Raw genomic sequence first — 27,991 nt, 5'->3', positions numbered from 1 at the left:
TAAGATAATAAAAATTACACAGAAATTCATGCCTATAAAGAGGCCTGTTTATTACTGATAACACTTCATTTGGCTAAAACCACAAGAAATTCACACACAAGCACTTCAAGTGCAAATTCTCACAGGTAGTACTTATGATACACCCTGGTGTTTTCATCAGAAAAAAAAATGAGAAAATGTTGACAAAAACTGGTAAAACAAGAGCACATTTTTGATCTACTGCTACATAGTCAGAAAAATAATTCATTCTTAACTGCACATATTTTATCTGGCATATTCAGTAACATATACAAAGTTTATTTTAGCCTAAAACAAGAAGGCCTCACAATATATACAGATGCAGACTCTTGCTTGAGTGCCTCTTGTGAGATATATGATGAATCATAACAGTGGACAAAAATATATCAAATCGTATCAAGTTAGTTGTGACTGACTTGGAAGGTAGCACTAGGAGGCTCAAACTGGCACCTATACCCAATGATATTAAGTCTACATAGATACCTTCTTAGCCTACTTGGCCAACACCTTGCTTTGAGTGTAAAATACTAGGCATTATATATAATTTTCCAAATAGGAAATATGCTCTGCTCTCTCAAAAGAAACTGAGTATTTAAGGGTGTGCGTGCTTAATGAAGATGATTTATTATAAATTTCAGTAATGAGAATTGTTTAAAAAACTGAGCCAGAAAATTAACATTTTTGATTGCTTCTTAAGCTATTAGCTGCTTTAAAATGCAACCCACTATTTCCTATTATCACCAACTAAGCATTCTATAATAGGTACTATACTTGGGGGGGTAGGAGGATATGAAAAATAATAAAACATGATCTCTGCTCTCAGGGAGCTGATAGTCAGATGCTCTATCTCAGTCAAGGAATGCCAGTGAATTAATGAAAACAAACTGGCCAACACCTCTGACAATGAGGTTCAGTGATAACGTAACTGTTTCAGGTCAGTTTAATTTGGCAGTAATACTTTTCAAAGTTCAGCTTTTAAAATGTAGGGAACAGGCTAGATACGTTCTATGTTTCTATTTCTCATGTTAAGGTCGTTGTGTGTACCACCAGGCAGATGCAGCAATTGAGGAGGGGAGGGGGGGAACCACTGAGAGGCTCTATGATCAACACGGTGCTCCTTTCTGGCAGCACCGGCTTCTGTCACGACTGAAGGAATCATTTTTACATCGAAACAGTTTTATTATGGGGAATGCAAAATTCAGCTTACATTTTAATGACAGAATACGAAATTTCATGAGCGGTAGACTGCTTCTAAGTTTGGGTTGGGTCCCTCCCCCCACATATTCATCATGTTCCTCTGCTTTAGGGTTATGCTGGTGGAAAAATTTGAGAAGCAAACTTTAGCATGCCATGCGCCCTTATCTTGGTCACTTTACTCATTCTTAAATGTCCTCTTTTTAAGGTATATAGTCTTGAAATAACAAAGAGAAAAGATGGTTTAATGAACGTAACAGTATGGTTAATATTTTAAAGTAACCAATGGTAAAAACTAATTTGGTTTTTTCAACTAGAACTAAAGAGAGTCATGCCGTGTCAAGTCCTGCAATGAAAGGTTCTCTTCTTTCCACTTGGACTTCTTATGGCTTATGGTAAGATGTTCTGGGGGACAAATGTGAAAAAAGATTTCTTCAGATTTTGTGCTTTGGATGCCCCAAGTACAAGGAGACCTGAAATAAAATTGGCCATCCATTTTGAGTGGTAGGACTCTTTCCTCATCAATTTCTAGAGCAATCTCAGAAAAACAAGTGAATTATAGAAGGCCATAATAAATTAGCATATAGTAGTATCCAGACGGACCCAAAAGGCTATGAAATAGATTTAAAATTACTTCTTACAATGTCTTAAATATTCTCACAATAACAAAATAATCAAAAGTCAAAAAAAAATCCAAACATACTTTTATGAATCAGTTTAAAGCATTCTGAATGAATACAGTTAAGATTTCTTATCAGTGAGGTAATAGAGCAATAGCTTTTCACAGTAACCAAATGCACGAGGGCACCTAGGGAAGGAGGGAGGTAGAGAGAAAAAGTCATAAAATAAATTTATCCAAGCAAAATTTGGATTTTTCAAGCATCACAAACATCAGTGGAAAACACTGGAAAGAAATACCAGTAGCAGCAGTTCATAGAACAATTTCTCCATTAAACTCCAGCTAATATCTCTGTTGCATCCACTCCAGAGGCAACCTCCTTAAGAGACAGGAGGCCTATTTTCCATATAAGGATATTCCTAAAGTATCCAATCTCTTAGAACTTCTCTGTCTGCTGAAGTTACTACATGCAAAAAACAAAACCCTCAAATATCCTATAATGCTATACACTCTTCAAGATGAACAAAATGGTGTTCAAGTCTCATTTAATTTGCCAGGTTAAATTAAAAATCGTATCTAAGCAGGTCTCTGTGCAGTGAATAAAGACTGCACTCATGCATCTACTACTCAACATATACAAAAACTCTCTTGTGAGCTAAGTTCTTCTAGATAGGGAGCGAAACCCAAATGTTACTTTCAGTGCTCCCTATGACATCATCATTGTTCCAACCTGAGTTTTAAAAAAAATTTTGGAAGAAACCTTTAAAAGACATTTAGTATATCCCTTAATATTTAAATCTGTCATTTAGTTTTTTTTTGAAAAGGTCCTTATTCTCTTTTATTCTGTCCTCACTGAAGATAGAGAACAGTTTGTCATATTTCTTACTTTGAGTCCTTTAATAAAAAATTCAACTAATAACTTAAGACTTATTAAATTGTCTCAACAGCTTTCTCCCCTCCAGAGTTAAATGATCTGAATTCTTTGAACTTGTTCTCACCATCTCTGTTGTATTCCTTTTGATTCCTGCTATGTCCTCTCCTCCCCAGCTCCCACATGATCCTAAGACACAACATCCTAGCAGGAATTGAATCAGTAAGAGGGGTACTTTTTCTCACCTCCTAAAACTTGGCCTCTTTTTAGTGGTTGCTAATAAAGGAAAACAAAAGTTTCACGATCTATCTGCTCATCATTATAACAAATAAACATGGGTAAACAACTTGCTCACAGCCAGTTTATTCCCTACTTTTAGAGAGGTAAGTTCGCCCTTCACAAGAAGCATTTCCTGTGCCATCTTATTGACCTTTCTTATTGTTTCTTTATTTCTACTGTTTATTTTCAGTGTATGCTTTGATCTTGCCCACTAGTTCATTCCTTTTCCCCAAAACTCTAGAAAAGCCCAGTTTTAATCTACATACTCAATGGGAATGGATTCATTTTCATGATATTTTTCATAAAGAAAAAGCTAAACAACGTAGAGCCCAAGGCTGAGGCCTACAGTCCAGCACTCCTGTCTTTCCTGGTCGGCTTGGGTTACTAAATTTACCCTGTTAGGCAACTGCACACCACTATGTCAAGTTCATGTTAAATATCACGCTAATATAGACTTGAGAGTTTGGCTAGAATCAAATAATTCCCTTAATCTATACACATCAGAAACATTTGTAACATTTTGTTGATTTTAACTTTGGATTTTTAAATTTTTGAGATAAGAATCTAAGCTTTAATAACTTTTCACCTTGATTAAGATGATGTGTTATATTAAATGTTGTATTATATTAAAGCACTCAAAACTGTTCTCCTTACAAAAGAATGACAATCATGACATGGCTTTAGTGATTATGAATGGGCTAGCATATCATTTTAGCTCTACTTTGTTCTTCGGTCACTGAAACACAGATACTAAGCGCCAAATATACGCATTTTTCATATATATAGCATTGTTCATACTAGTTGGTAGAATATAGGCCATCTCCTAAATTACATTCTACATTCCTAAAAGCAAATAAAACAAAAGAGTCTGCACATTCCTCCTTCAGTGCAAAGCCTTTGAGAACAAAGTCATTCAGAAGTATAGTGCTCTACACTTAGCTAGCTGTCTATTATCTACAGTCATGTGAGATCTAGCTATAGGAAAGGAAGGAACAAATTAACTATAGTGGCAATACAATAATTTGAAAATTATATTTGCACTATATGGGTTCAACCAAATGTTAGCTGATGGAGCTGCAACAAACCATACCATTATTTACTAAATAGTCTAATCAGTTTAAACGTTATATCATTATTATTATTTAGGAAATAAATACTCTAATGCCAGTTATGTCCCATTAGCAATTTGTTTAGTATGATTACACCCCAGGTCTTGTTACTGTTACCCCTTAACTATACGACATGTGTTTAAGTATCCTGTGAGTGGTATAGGACAGGAGACACTTTAAGAAAACAAAATAACATTAAATTAAATGAAATTGGTACTTCTCTACTAAGACTTTTTTAGAAGGCTGGAGAAGCAACCAAAAGTGACCTTCTAAAATTTTTTTCCACACTGAGGGGCACCTGAGTGGCTCAGTCGGTTAAGCCTCCGACTCTTGATCTCAGTACAGGTCTTGATCTCAGGGTCTTGAGTTCAAGCCCCACATTGGGCTCTACGCTGGGCATGGAGCCTACTTGAAAAAAATATGCAAACTTTTTTTCCACAGTGAAAAAGAAAGAGCACTCTTGGGATCAGAAATTCTACAGTGGCCAGCATGATATTAGAATAAACTGGACTTTAGTTTTAAAACATGTAGTTTTAGCGTTAGATAACACCTAAAATCTGGATATTTTATTTCTTAGAAAAATTAGCATTACTTCATCTGATAAAGGAATAAATCTACTTATAAAAATGTAATTCCAAAGTCAGATTTTTAAATAAATTCAGAGCTCCTTTCTCAGTTCAGATTTTTTTCTGTGTTATTGACATTAATTCTTACAAGAAGATCCTTAAGCACAGTTACATTGACTCTGATTTTATTAGGATTTTTATTTACATTCATAAGATTTTTAAATGGGGGAAATTGATCTGATATAGAGGGGAAGCACCTACATAGTTTGGTCTGAAATAACTATCTGAAACTTAACTGACTAAATTATATTCAATGCAGGAACACTGTTTTAATTCACACCATACCCTGAGAAGGCACCAAGAAATCTGACAAGAATGAAGCCACTAGGAGCACTGCCACTATTTTTTCATGTTCAGTAAACGTCAGAATTTTAAATACACACAATAAATTTACACTGCACCAAGAGCACCTGAAACCACATATGGTAACATCTGTTCTAAGCTAGAAATGCTAACACCCGATTTCAAATACTCTACTTTGTAAGTTAATACCTATGACGAAATAATGACACTTTCCCACACTATGCTGGCAGCAATGCTATTTTCTTGTCAATTTTATAGATTAATTTCCTTAACTAACTCTACAACTATATAACATTTATCTGCCTTTTTAAAAAACCGTGCTATACACAATTACAATATGGAACTAAGCTTAATCACACTTCAATAAGAAAACTCACTTATGTATTGGGTTTTTTTTTCTGTTAAAGGAAGAACAACGTGTTACTAGAATACTTTCAATGCAATGACAGTTGTTCAAGATTATGAAAAAATTTGAATCCTTTCTCTCCAGACCATTTCCTTTTGAATTTATACAGTTTGTTGCATCAGCCCACCAAAGGAAAGAAAATCAAAGTACAAAGATAGTTGGCCAGATGAGATAGAGAGAGAACGCTAACATGACTTCAACGCATGGAGTTCCAGGTTGTTCTGTTCTATGCGCCGGTGCAAAGTCATGGCGTACTGGTGTGCACTAAACAGAACGCCAGATCAGTCCATTTTTACTGGGCTCAAGAAAATTCTCAATCAAAGCTTCAATGAGTTTCCTCAATTCCTCTTCTAGGAAGGCAGTGTCACTAAAGAGAAAGATGAAGAGTTTCGAAAGTCTTGATTTTCATCACTTTAAATTTTGTTTAAATTGTTATAATTTTAAAAGGGGATGATTAAACACTTTGTAAACCAAAAAGAAGTTCACTCAGTTAAAACAAACAGAACAAGACCAAAGAGGGGAAAAAAAATCACACACAAGAAAACACCATGATCACAAACTGAAGTTGAACTGCATTAAAGGGAGTTCCTTGGTACATGATACAGGGATGAGTTTTGGTCTATCTACAGATTTTTCTCCTGGGTCAGGCAATTTAATGGTCCAGAACACCAATACCAGGTATTATGCTAAAATGGCTTCCTGAAATACTTTGAAGAACACCCAGTAGATAAGTAGATATTATGGGATGATATGGCATGACTCAGATACAGAGGGGTGATGGGACTAAAAAAAATAAGATGCTTAAAAAATAAATGGACATTTACAAAGATGTGCTTCAAGGCATCACTGCTGTTGCCCAAAACATTTCTAGGAAAGCCTCTTTTCAACTGCCTTCGTGGTCATTTGTTATTACTTTAATAATCATCCTTTATTTTTAATCAAATATAGCATTACCCAATTTGGTTTCCTTAAAACTCTACTCTGAATCATTTCAGGATGTCTTTTTTTGCCCCCAAAGGGAACAAAATCTACTCTTAAATGCAAAGATTTAGGGACATACAAAATAATGTACCTTGGACTCTGAAGGCAATTCTAAAAAATCTCTTTCCCAAAAATATATTGATCAGTGACATTGTAGAAGGTACTACTTTTAATAAGTTTAAATAGCCTTTGAATATGTTTATTAAAGTCAATTTAGTGGCAATTCATACTCTTAAAAGGAAATAAATTGGGCAGATTAAGTCAAATCACAATAGATGTAAGAAATAAAAAAATTATTTGTTGATCATTTCTTTATGTTCATCATATAATAGTTAAAGCTCACAAAACCTTCCCAATAATAAAAATTCACTAAAATTTTAAAATTCAATTCCCAAATGGTCCAGCTGCTTTGGAAAATAGTCTTGCAGTTCCTCCGAAAGTTAAACATAGAACTACCATGTGACCCAGCAATTCTCCACCTACATATAGACCTCAGTGAAATGAAAACATGTCCACACAAAAACTTGTGCACAAACGTTTGTAGCACGGTTATATGTAATATTTAAAATGTGGAAATAACCCAAATGTCCACCACCTGATAAAAGGATAAAAAAAAGTGTTATATCTATACAACAGAATAGTATTAGGCCAAGAAAACAATTTTTAAAAAAAAATAAAGTGACTCGTGCTACAACACGGATGAAACTTGAAAACATTAAAGTAGAAGATGCCAGTCACAAAGGGCCATATGTTGTATGATTCCATTTATATGAAATGTCCACAATAAGCAAGTCGATAATGAGATAGTAGATTGGTGGTTGCCTAGGGCTAAGATGGCAAGTGACTGCTAATGGGTCTGGGACTTCTTTCTGAGGGGTTGAAAATGTTCTAAAATTGATTGTAGTAAAAACAATTTTGATCGTAGTGATGTTTGCACAACTCTGAATATACTAAAAACCACTGAACTGTACGCTTTGAATGGGTAAACTGTACAGTATGTGAATTTTATCTCAATAAAGCCTATATATATATATATATAAATATGTAAATCTAAATATATACGTGTATATATATTTAAAAAGCCAATTCTCACCTCTGCTCGGGGGATGCACACATCTCCGCATAATACTTTATCTTTGGTTCTGTGCCACTTGTCCGAAGAGTAGCAACACAGCCATTTTGAAAAGTAAATGTAATCATTTGGCTGTTTTTACTGACAGGCAGCACCTATGCACAAGGTGAACAACAGCTTAGTTACACTCGGTACCTTTTTTCATTTTCAAGAGTTGTAAAATATATTCTACTTATGTGAGGTATCTAAAGGAGTCAAATTCATAGAAACAGGAAGTAGAAGGCCATTGGCAAGGGGTGGGGGAAGGGGGAAATGAGGAGTTGCTGTTTAATGGGTATGGAGTTTCAGTTCAGCAAGATGAAAAAGTTCTGGACAGCTGCTGCACGACAAGGTAGACAGAGTTAACACTATGGACTGCGTGTTCAAAAATAGTTACGGTGGTAAATTTTGTTATGTGTTTTTGACAATTAAAAATATTTTTTAAAAATTATAAAATACAAAAGATTACATGCAAAATAATTCGTAAGTATGCCATTTACTGAACATTTATAATAGTACAGGCATTGGGTTATATACCTTACACACATGATCTCCAGGCCTCGGCAACAATCTTCCAGAGTAAATATTACTGCCAATTTACTGACATGGCTCAAAAAGAGTAAATGACCTGGTCAAGGTAATCAGCTAAAGTGGCAGAACAAGAAGTTGAAGCCAGGTCTGTCTGTATCAAAGTCCAAACTGCCTCTACATTTGCAAAGGGCTTTATAATTTCGAAGCACTTTCATAGATAGTTTATCAATCATCTCCAAAGCAGACTGCCACGTGTCCTAGAGGACAGGCAAAATAATCCACTGGGATACAAAAAAATTTTATATTTTTTACCTAAAAGTTAAAAAAGGAAATGAAGCTTTACTGACGTTGAACATGCGGATTCATACTAGTACCCTTCCCGGACCACAGGTCACACTGGGGTACAAAAAAATTTTATATTTTTTACCTAAAAGTTAAAAAAGGAAATGAAGCTTTACTGACGTTGAACATACGGATTCATACTAGTACCCTTCCCGGACCACAGGTCAGTCTGTGAAGGTATCTTGGGGGAACTGTGGTGGTTGTACTAGGACAGAGGTGGTGCCTTTCATTAGGTGTCCAGAGCCTGGTCCTCTCCTTGAAACCCCTCCCTCAGTTAGTGGTACTACCACACACCAGCTGCTTAAGATAGAGACCTTCCTCCCCTCTTTTTCACTCACAGACCATCAACCTTAGCAAGTCCTGTCTGTCTATTCTAGTCTTTATTTAACTCAACTTTGTCCAACTGTCTCCATCACTACTGCTATTATATTTAATTCAGGCTCCCATCATGTCTCATCTTATTACTGAAATAGAGTACTAACTGACCTTCCCGCCTGGGAGTTTGCCTCTCTCTAACCCACCGTATGTGCCATTCCTCCTTGAACTCCACACTACAGTTGTAGAGAACTCTTTGTGGTTCTTTGGAGGAGAACATGCCTTCCTACCTCCAGACCTAGCACTTGCTGCTCCCTTTGCCTGAATACTCACCGTTCCTCCTACATCTGGATAACTCTTACTCATACTCAGCTCACAGAAGTCTCCTAGATTGTCTTCTATAAGCCTCCCAGACCTGAGCACCTGTGCTCTTCCGTGGCACCTTCTGCACCCCCTGGTCCTTTTATCATTTTGTAAAGTAATCCCTGCTTACTTCCATTTCCCCACTAGACACTTGAGTGCAGAAACAGCGCCTTTCTCGTTGCTCCTTCTCCAGTGTGCCTATATCTGTGGCACCGAAGGGCTTTGATAAATGCCTGCTGAACACACAGAGAGCAATCTGGAGTGTGAAGAAAACACTCACGAGGTCTTTGACACTTACTATGTGACTGCTGGGGCAAATTAACAATGTCTACAGTACCTGCCTTATAAAATTGTTGTAAGCATCTGTGGAGAACAGATAGAAAAGTACTTTGAATAAGGAGTATCATAAACCTTAAAGAAAGTTAATAGGAAAAAAGCATCACACCAAGAACTACTCTAAGCACAACAACATTAGTGAAATAAAAAGAAGAAAAAATTTCGTTCTTCTCTTCAAGTAGTTTACAAAGATAGAAAGATAGATACCAATAACTGGGAATACTATTTGTTGATTAGATGAATAGACACAGAAGGAATATGAGCTGTACTCCATGCAAGAAATTGCAGATTTCCCAAAATATATTATGCCCCTAGCATCACAGACAACATCAGGACATTATAAGTGGAAATTCAGGCTAATAATCCTAACAATAACCAAATAGATATGATCAGCAATTTATGGCATTTAAATATTTGTTGAGCCCCTACCATGTAGGCAGGAGCCTTGACAGGCATGGAGGTGTGTTAGAAATGGATCTGCCATGCACAACACATTGATAACATAAAATAGAAAGTGACAAAGGACAAGAGTCAGGCCCAATATATAATGAAACCTCAGGAGGAAGACATCTAATTATGGGACCTGGAGGGAATGTGGAGGAGGTGACATCTGTCTGAAGTCTTAAATAATGGCTAAGATGTGGACCTGCAGCAGTAGGAAGGAGAGGCAGACTGGGGAAATAGCTTGAGCAAAAATACAGAATTTATATTTTCATTTCTTTAAAGATTTTATTTATTTATCTGAGAGAGAGAGATAGCCAGAGGGAGCACGAGGCGGGGGAGGGGTGGGGGGGGGGGGAAGAGGGAGAAGCAGACTCCCAGCCGAGCCGGGAGCCTTGACTTGGATCTCAATCCCAGGACCCTAAGATCATGGCCTGAGCCAAAGGCAGACTAACCGACTGAGCCACCCAGGTGCCCCCAAATACAGAAATTTTTAATAAAAATGTATGCATGTAAGAAACTATAAGTTGCTCTATTTGGCTGCAGGTATAGGGACGAAGGTTGAAAAGGGAAGTTGCAAATCAAAAGGTGTAATGGTGAGCTTTGAAACAAAAGGCTTTCGGACTTTATTTTCAACATCACACATCTCCCTCTCTCTGTCCCTTCCTCTTCTTGTCTAATTCTCTTTCCCACCTGCCCACCCTCCAGGGAGGAGCATACACTTGGGGAGAGAGGAAGACAGGATCAGAGGCAGGGAGACTGTTAGTGGGATTATAACTGCTCTGGAGAAAAACAATGGATGCTAGTTTCAGAGACATTCACAGGCTTGAACTTCCACTATTTTACTACAGTACAAAGTACTACAAATTGTTAAAAAACTTAAAAAAAAAAAGGTACTTACTGATTTCTTATTAGGCTGGCTGCTATCATAGCCAGTGGTAACGTCCCGTATGTGTAATATAGCAAATGTCCCACAGAATTTTGGATATTCTTTTGGAGAATCAAAATTGCGAAGCCTTTCAAATATACTTTTGATGGTACTTGGATCATAACACAAGAAATATGAAGTTTTTGAAATATGATAACCATATCTGCACAAAGATTTAAAGTGTTAAAATCAGATTTCAGATAACTCTTCAGAGAAGTATATAATAAAGATAAGCCTATTATAGTATTATGTAGAAAGTAGCAGACTTTAGTTCAGTTTTTGAACTTTTTAGAAAGGACTAGCTATTTTCAAAACCAAATTTAGAAAGCTAAAAGTAGGACCAAAAGAATGAGAAATTTGGCAATTGAAATGAGAAATTCATAATAATAGAACTTACTTTTCATAAACCTTAATCAGTTGCTGTTTCAATGTTATAGTCATGGTTTCCAGGTAAGCTGCCATCTCGGCAGCAACAACGGCTGCACTCACCCCATCTTTATCCAAAACCGAAGTGCCACACAGAAAACCTAAGAATTAAAACACATTTTTATTTTTATTTTATTTTTTAAGATTTTTATTTATTTGAGACAGAGAGAGGGCGTTGCAGGAGCAGGAAGGAGGAGCAGAGGGAGAGGGAGAAGCAGGCTCTCTGCTCAGTGAGCAGGCTCCCTGCTCCCCACTGAGCAGGGAGCCAGGATGGAGATGAGGCTTGATCCCAGGACACTGGGATCGTGACCTGAGCCGAAGGCAGATGCTTTACTGACTGAGCCACACATGATTTAAAAAGGGGAAAACTTAAGCCTATAATAATTTCAATAGTTTTACATTTCTTCAGAAGAACCAATGAATTTAAGAGCCTACTAATAGATGAAACCCACTGATACTAAAGGTACTTAGGGGACTTTTAAGGGTCTTCCCCCCTCCCCCATGAAAAATGCATCTACATATTTCTGAGTTCTCTGTGGTTTTTACAACTCAAAACGCAAAACCAGAAGACAAAAATTCCTCTTCATAGACATACTACATTTTAAAAAATGCTCTCATCAAAAAAAATAAATAAATAAATAAAAAATAAAAAATGCTCTCATCAAATTTCAAAGATTTCAATATTTACTACATACCAATCGACTCCTCAAATGCAAAAAGGACTTCTTTCCCATTTTCCAGGAGGTCTTTTATCCTACTTCCAATCCATTTAAAACCTGGTAATGTTTCCTGAAATGCACAGAAGGCCACTCTAGTTAAGTGACTCCTCAAAAACGTATCTAGAGAAAGGCCTGTCACTAAATGCACGTAACACTCTCATAGTGATCTCTTATGGTTTTTGGTCCACACAGATTTATATCATGGTGAGCACATAGCCAGAAGTGCTCGGATTCATATTGCCACGACTGATAACCTACTATTTATTAAGCACAGAAATAGGTGATTTACCCCAAATATAACCCAACATTTGTAAGTGGTGATCCATATAGTCACAAAGTAACATAAATTTTACACACATATATTATGATCATCTACTATTTATCAAACACCATTAACAGGCACTTTATATCATTGGGTCTTTTTTGTTTACAAAAACTCTGTTGCTGAAACAGAGGCTCAGAGGCTCAGTGAATTTGCCCAAGACTATGCTGTATGTATGAGATGGAGCCAGGATTCACTTACACTGCTTCTCAGAAACTGTCATTTGGGCTGTATTATAAGTACTAATATAAGAGAACCTATGAAGGTTGTGATTTAGTCCCCCCAAGTAATCAAAGGCCATAAAGCTTTTTAATAATGTACTTTCAACATTATCACAGTATATGCTTGAATCAAGTGTTCATTACCACAATACCACGGACTAATTAAAACCAAGGAAGTTACTAAGCCCTTCTTTCGTAACTGGATTCGAGGACTTTTCATCAGATGAGCTACTATTCACTTTAAAGACATGAACTGTTTTAGGTTCGACAGAAAGAACATGTAATAGACACTGATTCTAGAGCTCACCATTACTAACTTAGGATTCCCAATTCACCTCTCTACTTCCTCGGTGGGAAAAAATAAAAACCAAAACCTCTGCTACCCTCCCCAGAACCAACAATAAACACAAGGAAGCAAATTTATAATACTGGTCTTTAGAATCATGTTGTTTCTCTTTTGTGCTCTTTATACATTTTTTTTTTTTTGCCATAGATATTGAGGAAAATGTTAACATTACCATAATTCAGAATCTTAGGCTTGAATAAATTTTCAATTTTTTCTCTTTAGCAATTTGTTGTTGTTGTTTTTTTAAAGTAGGCTCTGCGCTGGGTGTGGAGCCCAATGCAGGGCTTGAACTCACAATAGTGAGATTGAGACCTGAGATCAAGAATTGGACAATTAATGGACTGAGCCACCCAGGCACCCTGCTATTTGTATTTTTTTTAAAGCCAGAGATTGAAAGTTCTATTTCATTAAAACAGGTATAATTTTCTTTTATTCAGCCAATCAGTGTTAAGACGTGTAGCTTGGCTGTGGCTCAAGAAAAATGCCCACAGGTGTGACATTTGCACTATTTGACAAAGATGGTGGAGGAAAAGCAATTTAATTGGCATCAGTCCCAGAAGCTATAAAAATTGTCAGCTTAACTCTCTAAGGCTCACGAAAGTTAATGATCTGTGCTGAGAGACAGTTATTTGTTTTTTGGATGTAGAATCATTGGGTCTTAATTTACAATTTAGAAGACTAAGTTTCTTAAGACTGAACTTGAAGAGCTTAAACAACGGCTGATGATACCAACAATTTTTTGGAATGGAGTTTATGTTACTGATGAGGTCACTAGGAGCCAGATTTTCTCAGTATGAAAACCAGATTTTGTTGTATGAAATAATAAGCATTAATGTAATTTTTAAAGAATATCTTATCTCAGTTCCAGAAATTCACATCCTGGATGGATGGACTTGGCTCAAGGTGTCTAAACTGTCAAAAGATTAAGCAACTGTTAACAGAATTTTTAAAAAAAGGGGGGATTATAAATCAAATCAATACAAGTCAGTTTTGGTGGGGAGATGGCTTTAATGTATAGATTTGGAAAGTGATTGAGAAAAGTAGCACACAGATTTTTCTCTGTTCTTACCTCAAAATGAAATCCTTCTTTAAGTGCAATTGCCTTCAAAATTTTGGAAGAGACTGTGGTGGCTAACATATAAACGTTCTTCACATCAGCATTTCTTGATGTATTTTTCTTCCAGCAATCAAACATCCACCACCCAAACAAAGCTGCCAATTCATTCCCTGTGAAAACTTTCCAATGACCACTGTAGAGAGAATGAAGATTCAAGTCAGAACTTTTGTAACTTCTCATTAAAATTTCTTGACCCTAAGATGTACAAATTACCATCCCTCACACAGGAAAACCAAAAGCTATTATATAAGATTCTTGAGAAAACATTTAGGATTATTTCTAGCTCACCAGGGGTGAACTTAGGGTAGAAATGGCAACAATGTCTGTTGAAAAATTATTACACTGAAACTGTTGTTCTCCTACTTAATGAGAGAAAAGTTATAATATGATGTCCTGTCTATATAAGGACATTTGTCACAACATTATAAGGGCAAAAATACATAGCAATCCAAAGGACCAAGATTAGAAAATGATTATATTGATAAAGCAATCTGTTGGGCTATCATGCCATTTTAAAAATTATATTTTAAACAATATTTAAGGACTGAAAAAAATGCTCATGGCACAATATTAAGTGGAAAACAATCAAGATATAAAAATATATATAGCATAACAATTTTATAAAAACAAATATATCTTAAGGAAATGTCAAAATATCAACCTAGGGGTTATCTTTGGATAGTGGACTTACAGGAAATTTATTTTCTTATTTTTTTATTATTTCCAATGAGGCTGTAAGACTTAAAATCAAAAACTCTTTTTCAAAGTTTAAGCTTTACTTACTTCTCCTGAAGCTCTGCCACTGCCAGCCGGTCTGCATCAGGATCCGTGGCTAGCACTACGCGGGCATTTTCTTTCTCTGCCAGTCTCAAAGAAAGTTCCTGAAACAGTGAGCCAAATCACCAGATTGTATTCCAGAGGTTAAATTCAATGTTAATACTCCTACATGTAGGTACTATATTAGTTGACATCAATTTTAGAAGGAATACAGTTTGACTAAATTTAAAATAAGCCTAGAAGTAGGGATATCCACCATAGAGATTTCAAATATAACAGAATATATGGTTACAAGAGAATTTAAATTATGTCCATGAAGGTGCTTTCTGTCTTTGTAAGTAATCTCTGAGTTGTCAATGACTTCTATTTGATGAAGTTTAATACACTAATAATAATTTAAATAAAGAAAAAAAATACCAGCACAGACTCTCCTTCTTCAGGATTTGGGCATTTAACAGTAGAAAAGTCTGGATCTGGATCTTTTTGTTCTGGTACTGGAATTGGAGGCTTAAAACCAAATACTTGGAAAGCCAACTGCACATAGTCGTGTCCAACCCCATGGAAAGATGTATGTACAAATTTCAAGGTGGTCTTTGAGTTTAATTCCCTGTAAAGGAAAAGAATTATTCAGTTGGTATCATAAAACTTGGTGCTTGTGATATAATTAAAATAAGCTATAAAGAAGAAGCTAAAATTTATTTTTTAGGATGAAGAACAGACACTCAGCAAGCCAACAGCTCTCTAGCAATAGCATTAGCTATTTAGGGAATAGTTATGAAAATACGTAAATAGGCAAAATCAAATTTTAGAGAAAATTTCCTAATCTCATATAGAGAATACACATATTTAGCTGTAATTTTTTAACAGCTTTATTAAGAAGTAATTAATATACTCTACAATTCATCTATTTAAAGTGTACAATTCAGTGGCTTTCACTATAGTCACGGAGTTATTCAACCATTATACTATAATCAATTTTAGAACATTCTCATTATCCCCAAAAGAAACTCTACCCCAAAGCTGCCACCCCCTAACACTCCCATTCCTCCTGGCCATAGGCAATCACTAGCCTCTGTCTTGTTTCTGTCTCTGTAGATTTGCCTTCTCTGGGCATTTCATATAAATGGAATCACACAATATGTGGTCCTTTGTAAATGGTTTCTTTCACTTAGCATGTTTTCAAAGTTTATCCATGTTGTGGTATGTATCAGTATTTCTTTTTACAGCTGAATAATATTTCATTGTATAGATATAACACAGTTTATTTATCCATTCATCAGTTGATGGATATTTGGGTTATTTCCACCTTTTAACTACGGTGATTGGTACTAGATAGCTATATTTTTAATATAATGAACAGACAACACATTTTTATCTCTATTTCTTTTATTTGTTAATCTTATTATGTGGTAACCCTATCCCTATATTCCCATTTGGATACCTGTGAAAACAGATCTTTTTAAGGTCTTCCATGTATCTTCTGCAAATGTCCTGCAGAGGATCTCTCTTCAGTGGGCTGGTATCCACTAAATTATCATTCCAGGAACCGTTCCAAGGTTCCACACATTCTTCGATACATTTCAGAATTTCTTTATCATGAGGAGATGTGATCTGAGCACCAGTTTCCCAATAAACCTAGATGATAGGTAAATACAGCTATAAGTATGTGAAATGTTGCCCAGATATTTTTAGCTACAGTAGAGCTATTTGGCTTTATAAAGAAGCATCCCAAATTAATTAAGTAGAAAATATCAACATGGGACTAACCTAATACCAAAGGATGTTGACGATAATGATTCTACAGGTACTCTTCAAAAAAATGATCATGTACTGGGGAGAAAAGATGGCAGAGGAGTAGGGGACCCTATTCCAACTGGCCCCCAGAATTGAGCTGGATATCTACCAGACCACTCTGAGCACCCACGAAATCAGCCTGAGATGTAAGAAGATCTGGATCTCTACAAACAGAATATTGCAGGCAGTTGGTTTCGAGGTACCAAGCGGGGAGCCGTGATTCCGCAGGCAGATATTGGAGGATAAATGGCAACTGGAGGGAGTCTGGCCGTGGGGATCCTACACTGCTGGTGCGCGATAGCCTCCCACACTGGGGACAGGCACAGACTCACAGACCAGTAGCAGCGGGGAAAGGACTTTAGGGCAACCTGGAGGGACGGGGTCGCGCCTGCGAACTCGGAGCGGCTGGAGGTTTTAGAAGCACAAAGGGAAGAGACGTGCCCTGACCTGGAGGCAGGACTGGGGGCGCTGCGAAGGGGCGCACAACCCAGGGCGCTGCAGTTTATAGTAGCACAGACAGAAACGGAGATAGTGTGGCCTGGAGAGCTCATTAAAGAACAGACTGCAATCTCTCTGCTCTGAGGCAGAGGGTTGGAAACGGTCTCTTCTGCTCTGACTCTCAGAAGAGACGGAGAAAGCCACCAGGGAAAGCCGCCAGAGAACAAAAGCCCCCAAAACTGGTTACCACTGAGCCCATCCCCCAGCACAGGGGAGGCAGGGCAACTCTGCCCAAACAGGGTTGCCTGACTAACAGCGCAGCAGGCCCCTCCCCCAGAAGACAGGCTGGGAGAACAAGAGGCCAGCAACCCTAAGGTCCCTAGAAAACAGGTGCATCTTGCTTGGGTTCTGGTCAATAATTGGACTCTATACATTCCCTCAACCCCCCATCAACAGAATGACTAGGAGGAAGAACCCCTAAAATAGGAAAGACTCAGAGATTATGACTTATGCCACAGATTTACAAATGGATGCAGATATAACCAAGATGTCGGAGATGGAATTCAGGCTAGCAATTGTGAAGACAATAGCTAGAATGGAGAAATCAATTAATGGCCACATAGAGTCTCTAAGGCCAGAAATGAAAGCTGAATTGGCAGAACGTAAAAATGCTATCAAGGAGATCCAATCTAATCTAGATAATCTAACAGCTAGGGTAAATGAGGCAGAAGAACGAATTAGTGACCTGGAAGACAATTTAATAGATAAAAAGGGAAAAGAGGAGGCCAGGGAAAAACAATTCAGAATCCAAGAAAATAGAATCAGAGAAAGAAGTGACACCATGAAGCATTCCAATGTCAGAATTATTGGAATCCCAGAGGGAGTGGAGAGAGAGAGAGGACTAAAAGATACATTTGAGCAAATCGTAGCTGGGAACTTCCCTAATCTGGGGAATGAAACAAACATTTGTGTCCTAGAGGCAGAGGACCCCTCCCAAGATCAAGGAACACAGGCCAACACCCCGGCATGTAATAGTAAAACTCGCAAATCTCAGAACCAAGGAAACCATCTTAAGGGCAGGTAGGGGGAAGAGATTCCTTACGTACAGAGGGAGGAACATCAGAATAATGTCAGACCTATCCACAGAGACCTGGCAAGCCAGAAAATCCTGGCAAGACATATTCAGGGTACTAAATGAGAAGAACATGCAGCCAAGAATACTTTATCCAGCAAGGCTGTCATTTAGAATGGATGGAGAGATGCAGAGCTTCCAAGACCGGCAGAAACTGAAAGAATATGTGACCACTAAGCCAGCCCTGCAAGAAATATTAAGGCGGATCCTATAAAAGGAGAAAGACCCCAAGAGTGATACACAACAGAAATTTACAGGGACAATCTATAAAAACAACGTCTTCACAGGCAACATGATGACAATTAATTCATATCTTTCAATAATCACTCTCAACGTGAATGGCCTAAATGCTCCTCTAAAACAGCACAGATTGGATAAAAAGACAGGACCCATCCATATGCTGTCTACAAGAGCATTTTGAACCTAAAGATACATCCAGAATGAAAGTGAAGGGATGGAGATCCATCTTCCATGCCAGCGGACCTCAAAAGAAAGCTGGGGTAGCAATTCTTATATCACACAAATTAGATTTTAAACTCAAGTCTGTAGTTAGAGACACAGAAGGACACTATATCATTTTTAAAGGGTCTATCCAACAAGAAGATCTAACAATTGTAAATACCTATGCCCCCAACATGGGAGCAGCCATCTACATAAACCAACTGTTAACCAAAATAAAGAGTCATATTGATAACAATACGTTAATTGTGGGAGACCTCAATACTCCACTCTCAGCAATAGACACATCATCTAAGCAGAAAATCAACAAGGAAACAAGAGCTTTGAATGATACACTGGACCAGATGGACCTCAGAGATATATACAGAACATTCCACCCTAAAACAACAGAATACTCATTCTTCTTGAGCGCACATGGAACTTTCTCCAGAATAGACCATATACTGGGTCACAAACCAGGTCTCAACCGATACCAAAAGACTGAGATTATTCCCTGCATATTCTCAGACCACAATGCTTTAAAACTGGAACTCAATCACAAGAAAAAATTTGGCAGAAATTCAAACACTTGGAAGCTAAAGACCACTCTGCTCAAGAATGTTTGGGTCAACCAGGAAATCAAAGAAGAACTTAAACAATTCATGGAAATCAATGAGAATGAAAACACATCAGTCCAAAACCTAAGGGATACTGCAAAGGCGGTCCTAAGGGGGAAATACATAGCCATCCAAGCCTCACTCAAAAAAATAGAAAAGGCCCGAATTCACCAACTAACTCTACACCTTAAAGAACTAGAGAAAAAGTAACAAACGATGCCTAAGCCACACTTTAGAGGAGAAATAATTAAGATAAGAGCAGAGATCAATGAATTAGAAACCAGAAACACAGTAGATCAGATCAACGAAACTAGAAGTTGGTTCTTTGAAAGAATTAATAAGATCGATAAACCACTGGCCAGACTTATCAAAAGAAAAGAGAAAGGACCCAAATTAATAAAATTATGAATGAAAGGGGAGAGATCACGACTAACACCAAGGAAATAGAAACAATTATTAGAAATTATTATCAACAACTATATGCCAATAAACTGAGCAATCTGGATGAAATGGATGCCTTCCTGGAAACCTATAACCTGCCAAGACTGAAACAGGAAGAAATTGACAACCTGAATAGGCCAATAACCAGTAACGAGATTGAAGCAGTGATCAAAAACCTCCCAAAAAACAGAGTCCAGGGCCTGATGGATTCCCTGGGGAATTCTACCAAACATTCAAAGAAGAAATAATACCTATTCTACTGAAGCTGTTTCAAAAAATAGAAACAGAAGGAAAACTTCCACACTCATTCTATGAGGCCAGCATTACCTTAATCCCCAAACCAGGCAAAGACCCCATCAAAAAGGAGAAGTTCAGACCAATATCCCTGATGAATATGGATTCCAAAATCCTCAACAAAATGCTGGCTAATAGGATCCAACAATACATTAAAAGGATCATCCACCACGACTAAGTGGGATTTATCCCTGGGATGCAAGGGTGGTTCAACATTCACAATGCTGAATCAATCAAAGTGATAGAACACATTAATAAGAGGAGAGAGAAGAACGATATGGTCCTCTCAATTGATGCAGAAAAAGCATTTGACAAAATACAGCATCCTTTCCTGATTAAAACTCTTCAGAGTATAGGGATAGAGGGAACATTCCTCAAGTTCAGAAAATCCATCTATGAAAAACCCACAGCGAATATCATACTCAATGGGGAAAAGCTGAGAGCCTTTCCCTTAAGATCAGGAACACATCAAGGATGCCCATTCTCACCACTATTGTTCAACATAGTACTAGAAGTCCTAGCAACAGCAATCAGACAACAAAAAGAAATAAAAGGTATTCAAATTGGCAAAGAAGAAGTCAAACTCTCTCTTTTCGCAGATGACATGATACCTTATGTAGAAAACACAAAAGACTCTACCCCCAAATTACTAGAACTCATACAGCAATTCAGTAATGTTTCAGGATAAAAAATCAATGCACAGAAATCGGTTGCTTTCTTATACACTAACAATGCAACTGTAGAAAGAGAAATTAGAGAAACGATTCCATGTACAATAGCACCAAAAACCATAAGATACCTTGGAATAAACCTAACCAAAGAGGTAAAGGATCTGTACTCTAGGAACTACGGAACATTCATGAAAGAAATTGAAGAAGACACAAAAAGATGGAAAAATATTCCATGCTCATGGATCGGAAGAATAAACATTGTTAAAATGTCTATGCTACCCGGAGCAATCTATACCTTCAATGCCATCCCGATCAAAATTCCAATGACATTTTTCAAAGTGCTGGAACAAACAGTCCTAAAATTTGGATGGAATCAGAAAAGACCCCAAATCGCTAAGGAAATGTTGAAAAAGAAAAAACAAACATGGGGGCATCACGTTGCCCGATTTCAAGCTATATTACAAAGCTGTGATCACCAAGACAGCATGGTACTGGCACAAAAACAGACATATAGACCAATGGAACAGAATAGAGAGCCCAGATACGGACCCTCAACTCTATGGTCAAATAATCTTCGAGAAAGCAGGAGAAAACATGCAATAGAAAAAAGACAGTCTCTTCAATAAATGGTGCTGGGAAAATTGGACAGCCACATGCAGAAGAATGAAACTCGACCGTTCTCTAACACCACACACAAAGATAAACTCAAAATGGATGAAAGACCTCAATCTGAGACAGGAATTCATCAAAATCCTAGAGGAGAACATAGGCAGTAACCTCTTTGACATCGGCCACAGCAACTTCTTTCAAGATACATCTCCAAAAGCTAGTGAAACAAAAGCAAAAATGAACTTTTGGGACTTCATCAAGATAAAAAGCTTCTGCACAGCAAAGGAAACAGTTGACAAAACAAAGAGGCAACCCACAAAATGGGAGAAGATATTTGCAAATGACACTACAGATAAAGGGCTGGTACCCAAGATCTATAAAGAACTTCTCAAACTCAACACCCAAAAAACAAATAATCAAGTCAAAAAATGGGCAGAAGACATGAAAAGACACTTCTCTGAAGAAGACACACAAATGGCTAACAGACACATGAAAAAACGTTCATCATCATTAGCCATCAGGGAAATTCAAATCAAACCCACATTGAGGTACCACCTTACAAGGGTTAGAATGGCAAAAATGGACAGGGAAAGCAACAACAAATGTTGGAGAGGTTGTGGAGAAAGGGGAACCCTCTTACACTGTTGGTGGGAAAGCAAGTTGGTACAGCCACTTTGGAAAACAGTGTGAAGGTTCCTCAAAAAATGAAAAATAGAGCTACCCTATGACCCAGCAATTGCATTCCTGGGTATTTACCCCAAAGACACAGATGTAGTGAAAAGAAGGGCCATATGCACCCCAATGTTCATAGCAGCAATGTCCGCAATAGCCAAACTGTGGAAAGAGCCGAGATGCCCTTCAACAGACGAACGGATAAAGAAGATGTGGCCCATATATACAATGGACTCTTACTCAGCCATCAGAAAGGATGAATACCCAACTTTTACATCAACATGGATGGGACTGGAGGAGATTATGCTAAGTGAAACAAGTCAAGCAGAGAAAGTCAATTATCATACGGTTTCATTTATTTGTTGAACATGAGGAATAGCATGGAGGACATGAGGAGAAGGAAGGGAAAAATGAAGGGGGGGTAATCAGAGGGAGAGATGAACCATGAGAGACTACGGACTCTGAGAAACAAACAGGGCTTTAGAAGAGGGGGGAGGGGGGATTGGTCAGCCCGGTGATGGGTATTAAGGAGGGCACGTACTGCATGGAGCACTGGGTGTTATATGAAAACAATGGATTGTGGATCACCACATCAAAAACTAATGATGTACTGTCTGGTGACTAACATAACATAATGAAATTTAAAAAATTACAAGTAAAATAAAAAATAAAATAATTGAAAAAAATAAAATTTAAATTTAAAAAAATGATCATGTATTATGTTCACTTTTAGAAGTATACTTTAATAACAACACAAGTAAAATATATCAGGGCATCATTATGGCAACATAGTAATATGCATATGCCATAGTATCCAATCATACTCTTAGATCTATAACTATATACTAAAGATAATAAAATTTGATACTATAAAATTTTAGCATTATAAAATAGTTCTGCAATAAAGAAGAAATTATTTTTCAGATATAAATTAAAGTAGAATATATGTCACACCAGATAAAGTCTATATCAGGAAAGATAATTGGCATGTTAATTATTACATATACATTTCAGTATATGTGTTTTCAGTACTTAATGAATGAAAATACATTCCATTAAGCTGTCAGTTTGCCAGGTAGCTTGATCAACAAGACATTAGAAACAGTTAACAAAAAAAAGCAAGAAAATGTATTTCTATGATTCATAGGATCTCTAAGTTAGAAGGGACTTTGCTTAGAGATTATCTATAATGACTTCTACCATATATATGACAGGACTACCCTCTTTTGCCTTGTGAATGAAGGAAAGAATAAATTTGAATATGTACTATGTACTAAGCTCTGTGCCAAACAAGATGGTAGACTAGATGACCTGAAAATTCTCTCTATAAATACCTTAAAATGTTAGCTAGTGTCAGAAAAACATTATTATCTAAAATGCACAGCTTAGTTCATAAGAAGAAAAGGGAAAACTCCAGGCAATGGGAAAATAGGAAAACCAGAGTGATATAATGCTGTGAGCTGATGGTGTGACTGCCCGGGGTTTAGGAACTGTCCATTTATCTGGTTTTTGAGTTGTAATGCCCACGTGGAACATAGGAAATTGGAGATCTGAGACTCCCCACCCCAACCATCAGTGGAAAGACAGAATAGAAGTTCTGCCCACTAATTATAGAAAGGTGTTGAGGAAACATGTCTGTTCTACTGGGGTATTAAAAACTTTCAAATCTGAGGTCTCAGTTAACACAGAAATTGCTCCCAGTCAGTGAAACTCCTGGTTCCCGCAGAAATTAAAAAAACAAAACCAAAACTGCTCTGAGTGATGCTCCCACATTCCAAGCCACAAAAAAGATTCTATCCATAGGCCCTGAAAGTCTATGAATGAAAATTTATAAAACATGAGAAAAAACATCTAGCCTTTCCTTTTTCCTTTCCCATTTCTTCTTGCCTTTGTATATGGATATGATGCCTAGAGGTACAACCATTATATGATGTTCACACTTGAAGGAAAGGCCAGAAAAACTGCAGAGATGAAAGGCCCAACAACACTGAGCTATAGAACCCTGCCAGCAGCCACCTATCTCTGGACTTTACGTGGGAAAAATAAACTCCTATCAGCTTAAACCATTTTTGTGGGTTTTCCGAACCTGTACCAGAAACTATCCCTATCTGATATAATAACAGAAAAATCCATGCAACAAAACATACCCATGAACAAACTTTGAAAGAAATATGAAAAGGGGTGCCTGGGTGGCTCAGTTGGTTAGGCACTGGACTCTTGATTTCATTCAGCTCAGGTCATGATCTCAGGGTCGTGAGATCAAGCCCCACCTTGGGCTCCACGCTGGGCATGGAACCTGTTTAGGTTTCTCTCTCTCACGCTCCCTCTGCCCCTCCCTCTCCCCCGCTCTCTCTCCCTCTCTCAAAAAAAAAATTCTTAGAAGAAATATGAAAGACCTATTAAAAAATATTTAAAATATTACTAAAGCATATAATAGAAGTCTTGAAAGTATAGAAAGATACATCCTGTTCATGAGTAAAGAGACTCAAAAAATATTATAAAAATATTAAAGCTTCCTAAATTAATCTATAAATGAAATATGATACCAATAAAAATGCCAAAATAACTTTTTTCCCCAAATGGAAAAAATATCATAATACCATGCATGGAAAAATATAAATAAAATCAAAGTCAAATGATGATATGGGGGGAAAATACCTGCAAAACAGATGACCAAGAGCTACTTTTTACATATACGGAGTTCCCATAGATCACTAAGAAAAAGAGCAATAACCCAAGAGAAAAATGGACAAAACCTTTTACAGACATCTGAGGAAAGGGAAAACAAATATCATGCAAATAAATGAAAAGATCCTCAACCTTACTCATAAAACAGGTACAGATTAAACATAACATTTTCTCCTATTTGACGGCAAAGACCAAAATGATAATATGGAAGGTATGGGATAAAGACCCTCATACACTCTTAGTGAGAGTATCAATTGGTGCAACCACCTTGAATAGAGAGTGACAAATTTCCTTTCATATCTCTTTGACTCAAAAGTTTCACTTCTAGAAAGTTATCCTATAGATCAACAGTGCCATAGAAGTATAATGTGAGCCACAAATGCAAGCCACTTATGCAATTTTAAATTTTCTAGTAACCACATTAAAAAAGATAAAAAGAAACAGTTGAAATTAACAGTAATATACTTCATACAGCCCAATATAGCCAAAATATTATCATTTCAATATGTAATCAATATAAAATTCATGAAATATTTTACATTCTTTTTTCATACTAAGTCTTTGAAATCTGGTGTGTATGTTACGCTCTCAGTACACCTCAATTCAGACTAGTCATATTTTAAATGTTCAATAGCCATAGGTGGCTAGTGGCTAGGATATTGGACAATGCAAATATAAGATGAAAAGAATAAAAGCAACAGCTAACATTTATTGGGCACGAGGCATTTTTCATGCAATATCTCCTTTAATCCTCACTCTCACCCTATAACCTTGGTTCTATTATTATCCCTAGTATGCAGATGAGGAAACTAAAGCACAGAGAAATGAACTTGCACAGGGTCACAAAGCTCTGAGTGGCACCGACAGGTTTTATTTATTTATTTTTAAAGATTTTATTTATTTATTTGAGAGAGAGCAAGCGAGAGAGCATAAGCAGGCGGAGCAGCAAGGGGAGAGGCAGAGGGAGAGGGAGAAGCAGGCTCCCCACTGAGCAGGGAGCCAGATGCGGGGCTTGATCCCAGGACTCTGGGATCATGACCTGAGCTGAAGGCAGACGCTTAACCGAGACGTCCTATAGACAGGTTTTAAACCCAACCCATAGTCCTAACTACTATTCTATACTTATTATATAAATCTACGTGCACATATGAACGAAGACATATGTAGAAGAACATTCTTTGTAGCACTGTTTATAAGTAGCAGAAGATCAGAAATAAATGAACTATTCACCAACAGAGGATTGGTTAAATAAGTCAGGATTATGGGGAGGCTGAATGGCTCAGTCGGTTAAATGTCCGACTCTTCATTTCAGCTCAGGTCATGATCTCAGGGTCATAAGATTGAGCCCCATTTTGGGCTCCATGCTCAGTGTGGAGTCTGCTTGAGATTCTCTCTCTCTCCCCCTCTCCCTCTGCCCCTCCTCCCACCCATGCGTTCTCTCCTTGCTGATCAGGGAGCCTGCTTCTCCCTCTCCCTCTGGTTCCTCTCTGCCCTGCTCGTGTTCTCTCTCTCTCTCAAATACATATTCTTTAAAAAAATAAATAAAATAAAATAAGTCAGGATTTGTTATATAGATTTTTAAAGATGAATGAGGCAGACCTATCTCCCTATCAATTGATTGATTGAGAGAATGATCTCTAAGATGGTTTCATACTGTTGTGTGAAAAATGCAAGGCACAGAACACTCCATAATAGTACTCTACCGTTTATGGAAAAAAAATGTGGGAGTGACAAATACATATATGATTACAAATGCTGGGGGGTAACTAAAACCAGAAACAGTATTTGCTTCTGAAATGGGGTACTGGGGGTGGGGAAAGGAATGGGAGAGATACTCTTTACTGTTGAACTTTATATAGTCTTTAACTTTTATCCTTTTTACTTTGTGCTTATATTTTAAGAAAAAAAAAAAACCTTTGAGGCTTTCCTATGTGACAAGTATGTTTACCAGCAATGAACATCAAAACAGACTAAGTCCCTTCACCCATGAGTTTATATTGGAGAACAGGGTTGGAGAAGGTCAAACAAACAAGTCAATAAAGAAACAATTCATCCTCAAGATAGCAGATAATCAGAAACAGTGATAAGCTCTGTGAAGGAAATAAACAAGATGGTGAGAAAGTCACTGAGGGAAGCCACTTCAGATAAGTGGCCTGGGAAGGTCTCTTCAAGGAAATAACATCTGGGCAGGAACCTGAAGGATGAAAATAAACAAATCTGCAAGATGAAGGCAAGAGCAATGCAAGCAGAGGCAAAACCATTTACAAAGGCTCAGAGATGGGAGAGGGTTTGGTATACTGGAGGAGGAAGGAACAGGAAGAAGCGGGAGTATGACAGAACACAGTGAGGACAGGAATGAATAAATGAGGTTGGAGAGGTAGGCAGGAGACAGTCCTATAAACCCGAAAATGGATTTTAGGGAGAACAATGGGAAGACACCAGCTAGGATGCTGCGGCTCTGACATAAGATGACAATGCTTTGGAATGGTGGAGGCAGAAGAAGTGAGCAGAAGCAAACATATTCCAACATTCCTTTTATTTTACTTTTTTAAAGGATTTTATTTATTTATTTGACAGAGAGAGACACAGTGAGAGAGGGAACACAAGCAGGGGGAGTGGGAGAGCGAGAAGCAGGCCGATCAGGGAGCCCAACATGGGGCTCGATCCCAGGACCCTGGGACCATGACCTGAGCTGAAGGCAGATGCCCAACGACTGAGCCACCCAGGCGCCCCCCCAACATACATTTTAAGACATAGAATTTGTAGAACCTGTTTGTGGGTTAAATGTTAGGAGCGAAGGAAAAGGACTAATCAAGAATAATTTTTCATTTTTGTTTGGGTGGGTGGTAGTGCCAATTTACAGAGACCAGGAAGAATGGGGGAGGAACACATTGGGGTGTGTATGTGAGAGCCGGTGGGGGAATTAAAACCTCTATTCTAGAGACAGTAGTTCTGAAATGTCTGTTAGACATCCCAGTGGATATCAAGTAGACAGCTGGATTTAGGAGTCTGATCTGATGCTCAGAGGAGAGATCTGGGTTGTCAGCTCTCTTTAACAGTCAACTTCTCCTTCCCTGCAATTCTCTTCTCTCCCTTTGGTTTTGATGGCACTAATCTCTCCTGGTCTTTCTCCTACCTCCAGCACTTCTTCTTTCTCCTGTGTCTTAAAGTTGATATTCCCTAGCAATCCCTTTTGGGCTTGTTTTTTATTATCTACTATCTCTGGGCCACTTACCCGATTAAAAGACTTCCAAATACCCTTACATGTTCTAATATATATAATGGCCCCAAAATCTGTAACTTCAGCTTAGATTTCTCCCCCAGGCAACAGATCTATATATCCAGTTGCCTACAGGGTGTTGCGACCTGGTTGACCCACAAATACCTCAAACTTAATATGTCCCAAACTGAATTAATCATTTCTTCTTTGCCTCTGTGCATGCTACCCATTTAGCTAGCCAGGGCCCAAATCTTAAATTAGTATTAAATCTTCTTT

General features: G+C 37.6%; 1 protein-coding gene across 3 annotated transcripts in view; it reads right to left on the bottom strand.

The window, feature by feature from the left end:
- The window catches only part of PGM2L1 (phosphoglucomutase 2 like 1), a 102,367-nt gene continuing 74,376 nt past the window's right edge, over window positions 1-27,991 (bottom strand). For all 3 annotated transcript variants that reach the window (XM_027578003.2, XM_027578001.2, XM_027578002.2), the window contains 9 exons: window positions 16,143-16,336; window positions 15,119-15,308; window positions 14,708-14,805; window positions 13,877-14,057; window positions 11,895-11,988; window positions 11,171-11,300; window positions 10,747-10,936; window positions 7,500-7,633; window positions 1-5,792 (listed from right to left, as the gene is read on the bottom strand). In XM_027578003.2, coding sequence (XP_027433804.1) covers window positions 5,690-5,792; window positions 7,500-7,633; window positions 10,747-10,936; window positions 11,171-11,300; window positions 11,895-11,988; window positions 13,877-14,057; window positions 14,708-14,805; window positions 15,119-15,308; window positions 16,143-16,336 — 1,314 coding nt within the window. In that variant the 3' untranslated portion in view covers window positions 1-5,689. The remainder of the gene's footprint in view (window positions 5,793-7,499; window positions 7,634-10,746; window positions 10,937-11,170; window positions 11,301-11,894; window positions 11,989-13,876; window positions 14,058-14,707; window positions 14,806-15,118; window positions 15,309-16,142; window positions 16,337-27,991) is intronic.

The sequence above is a fragment of the Zalophus californianus genome, chromosome 11 (assembly GCF_009762305.2).
Source record: "Zalophus californianus isolate mZalCal1 chromosome 11, mZalCal1.pri.v2, whole genome shotgun sequence".
Classification (NCBI taxonomy): Eukaryota; Metazoa; Chordata; class Mammalia; order Carnivora; family Otariidae; genus Zalophus; species Zalophus californianus.
The sequence above is the reverse complement of the archived record's forward strand: the minus strand, read 5'-3'. Positions and strand labels throughout refer to the sequence as shown.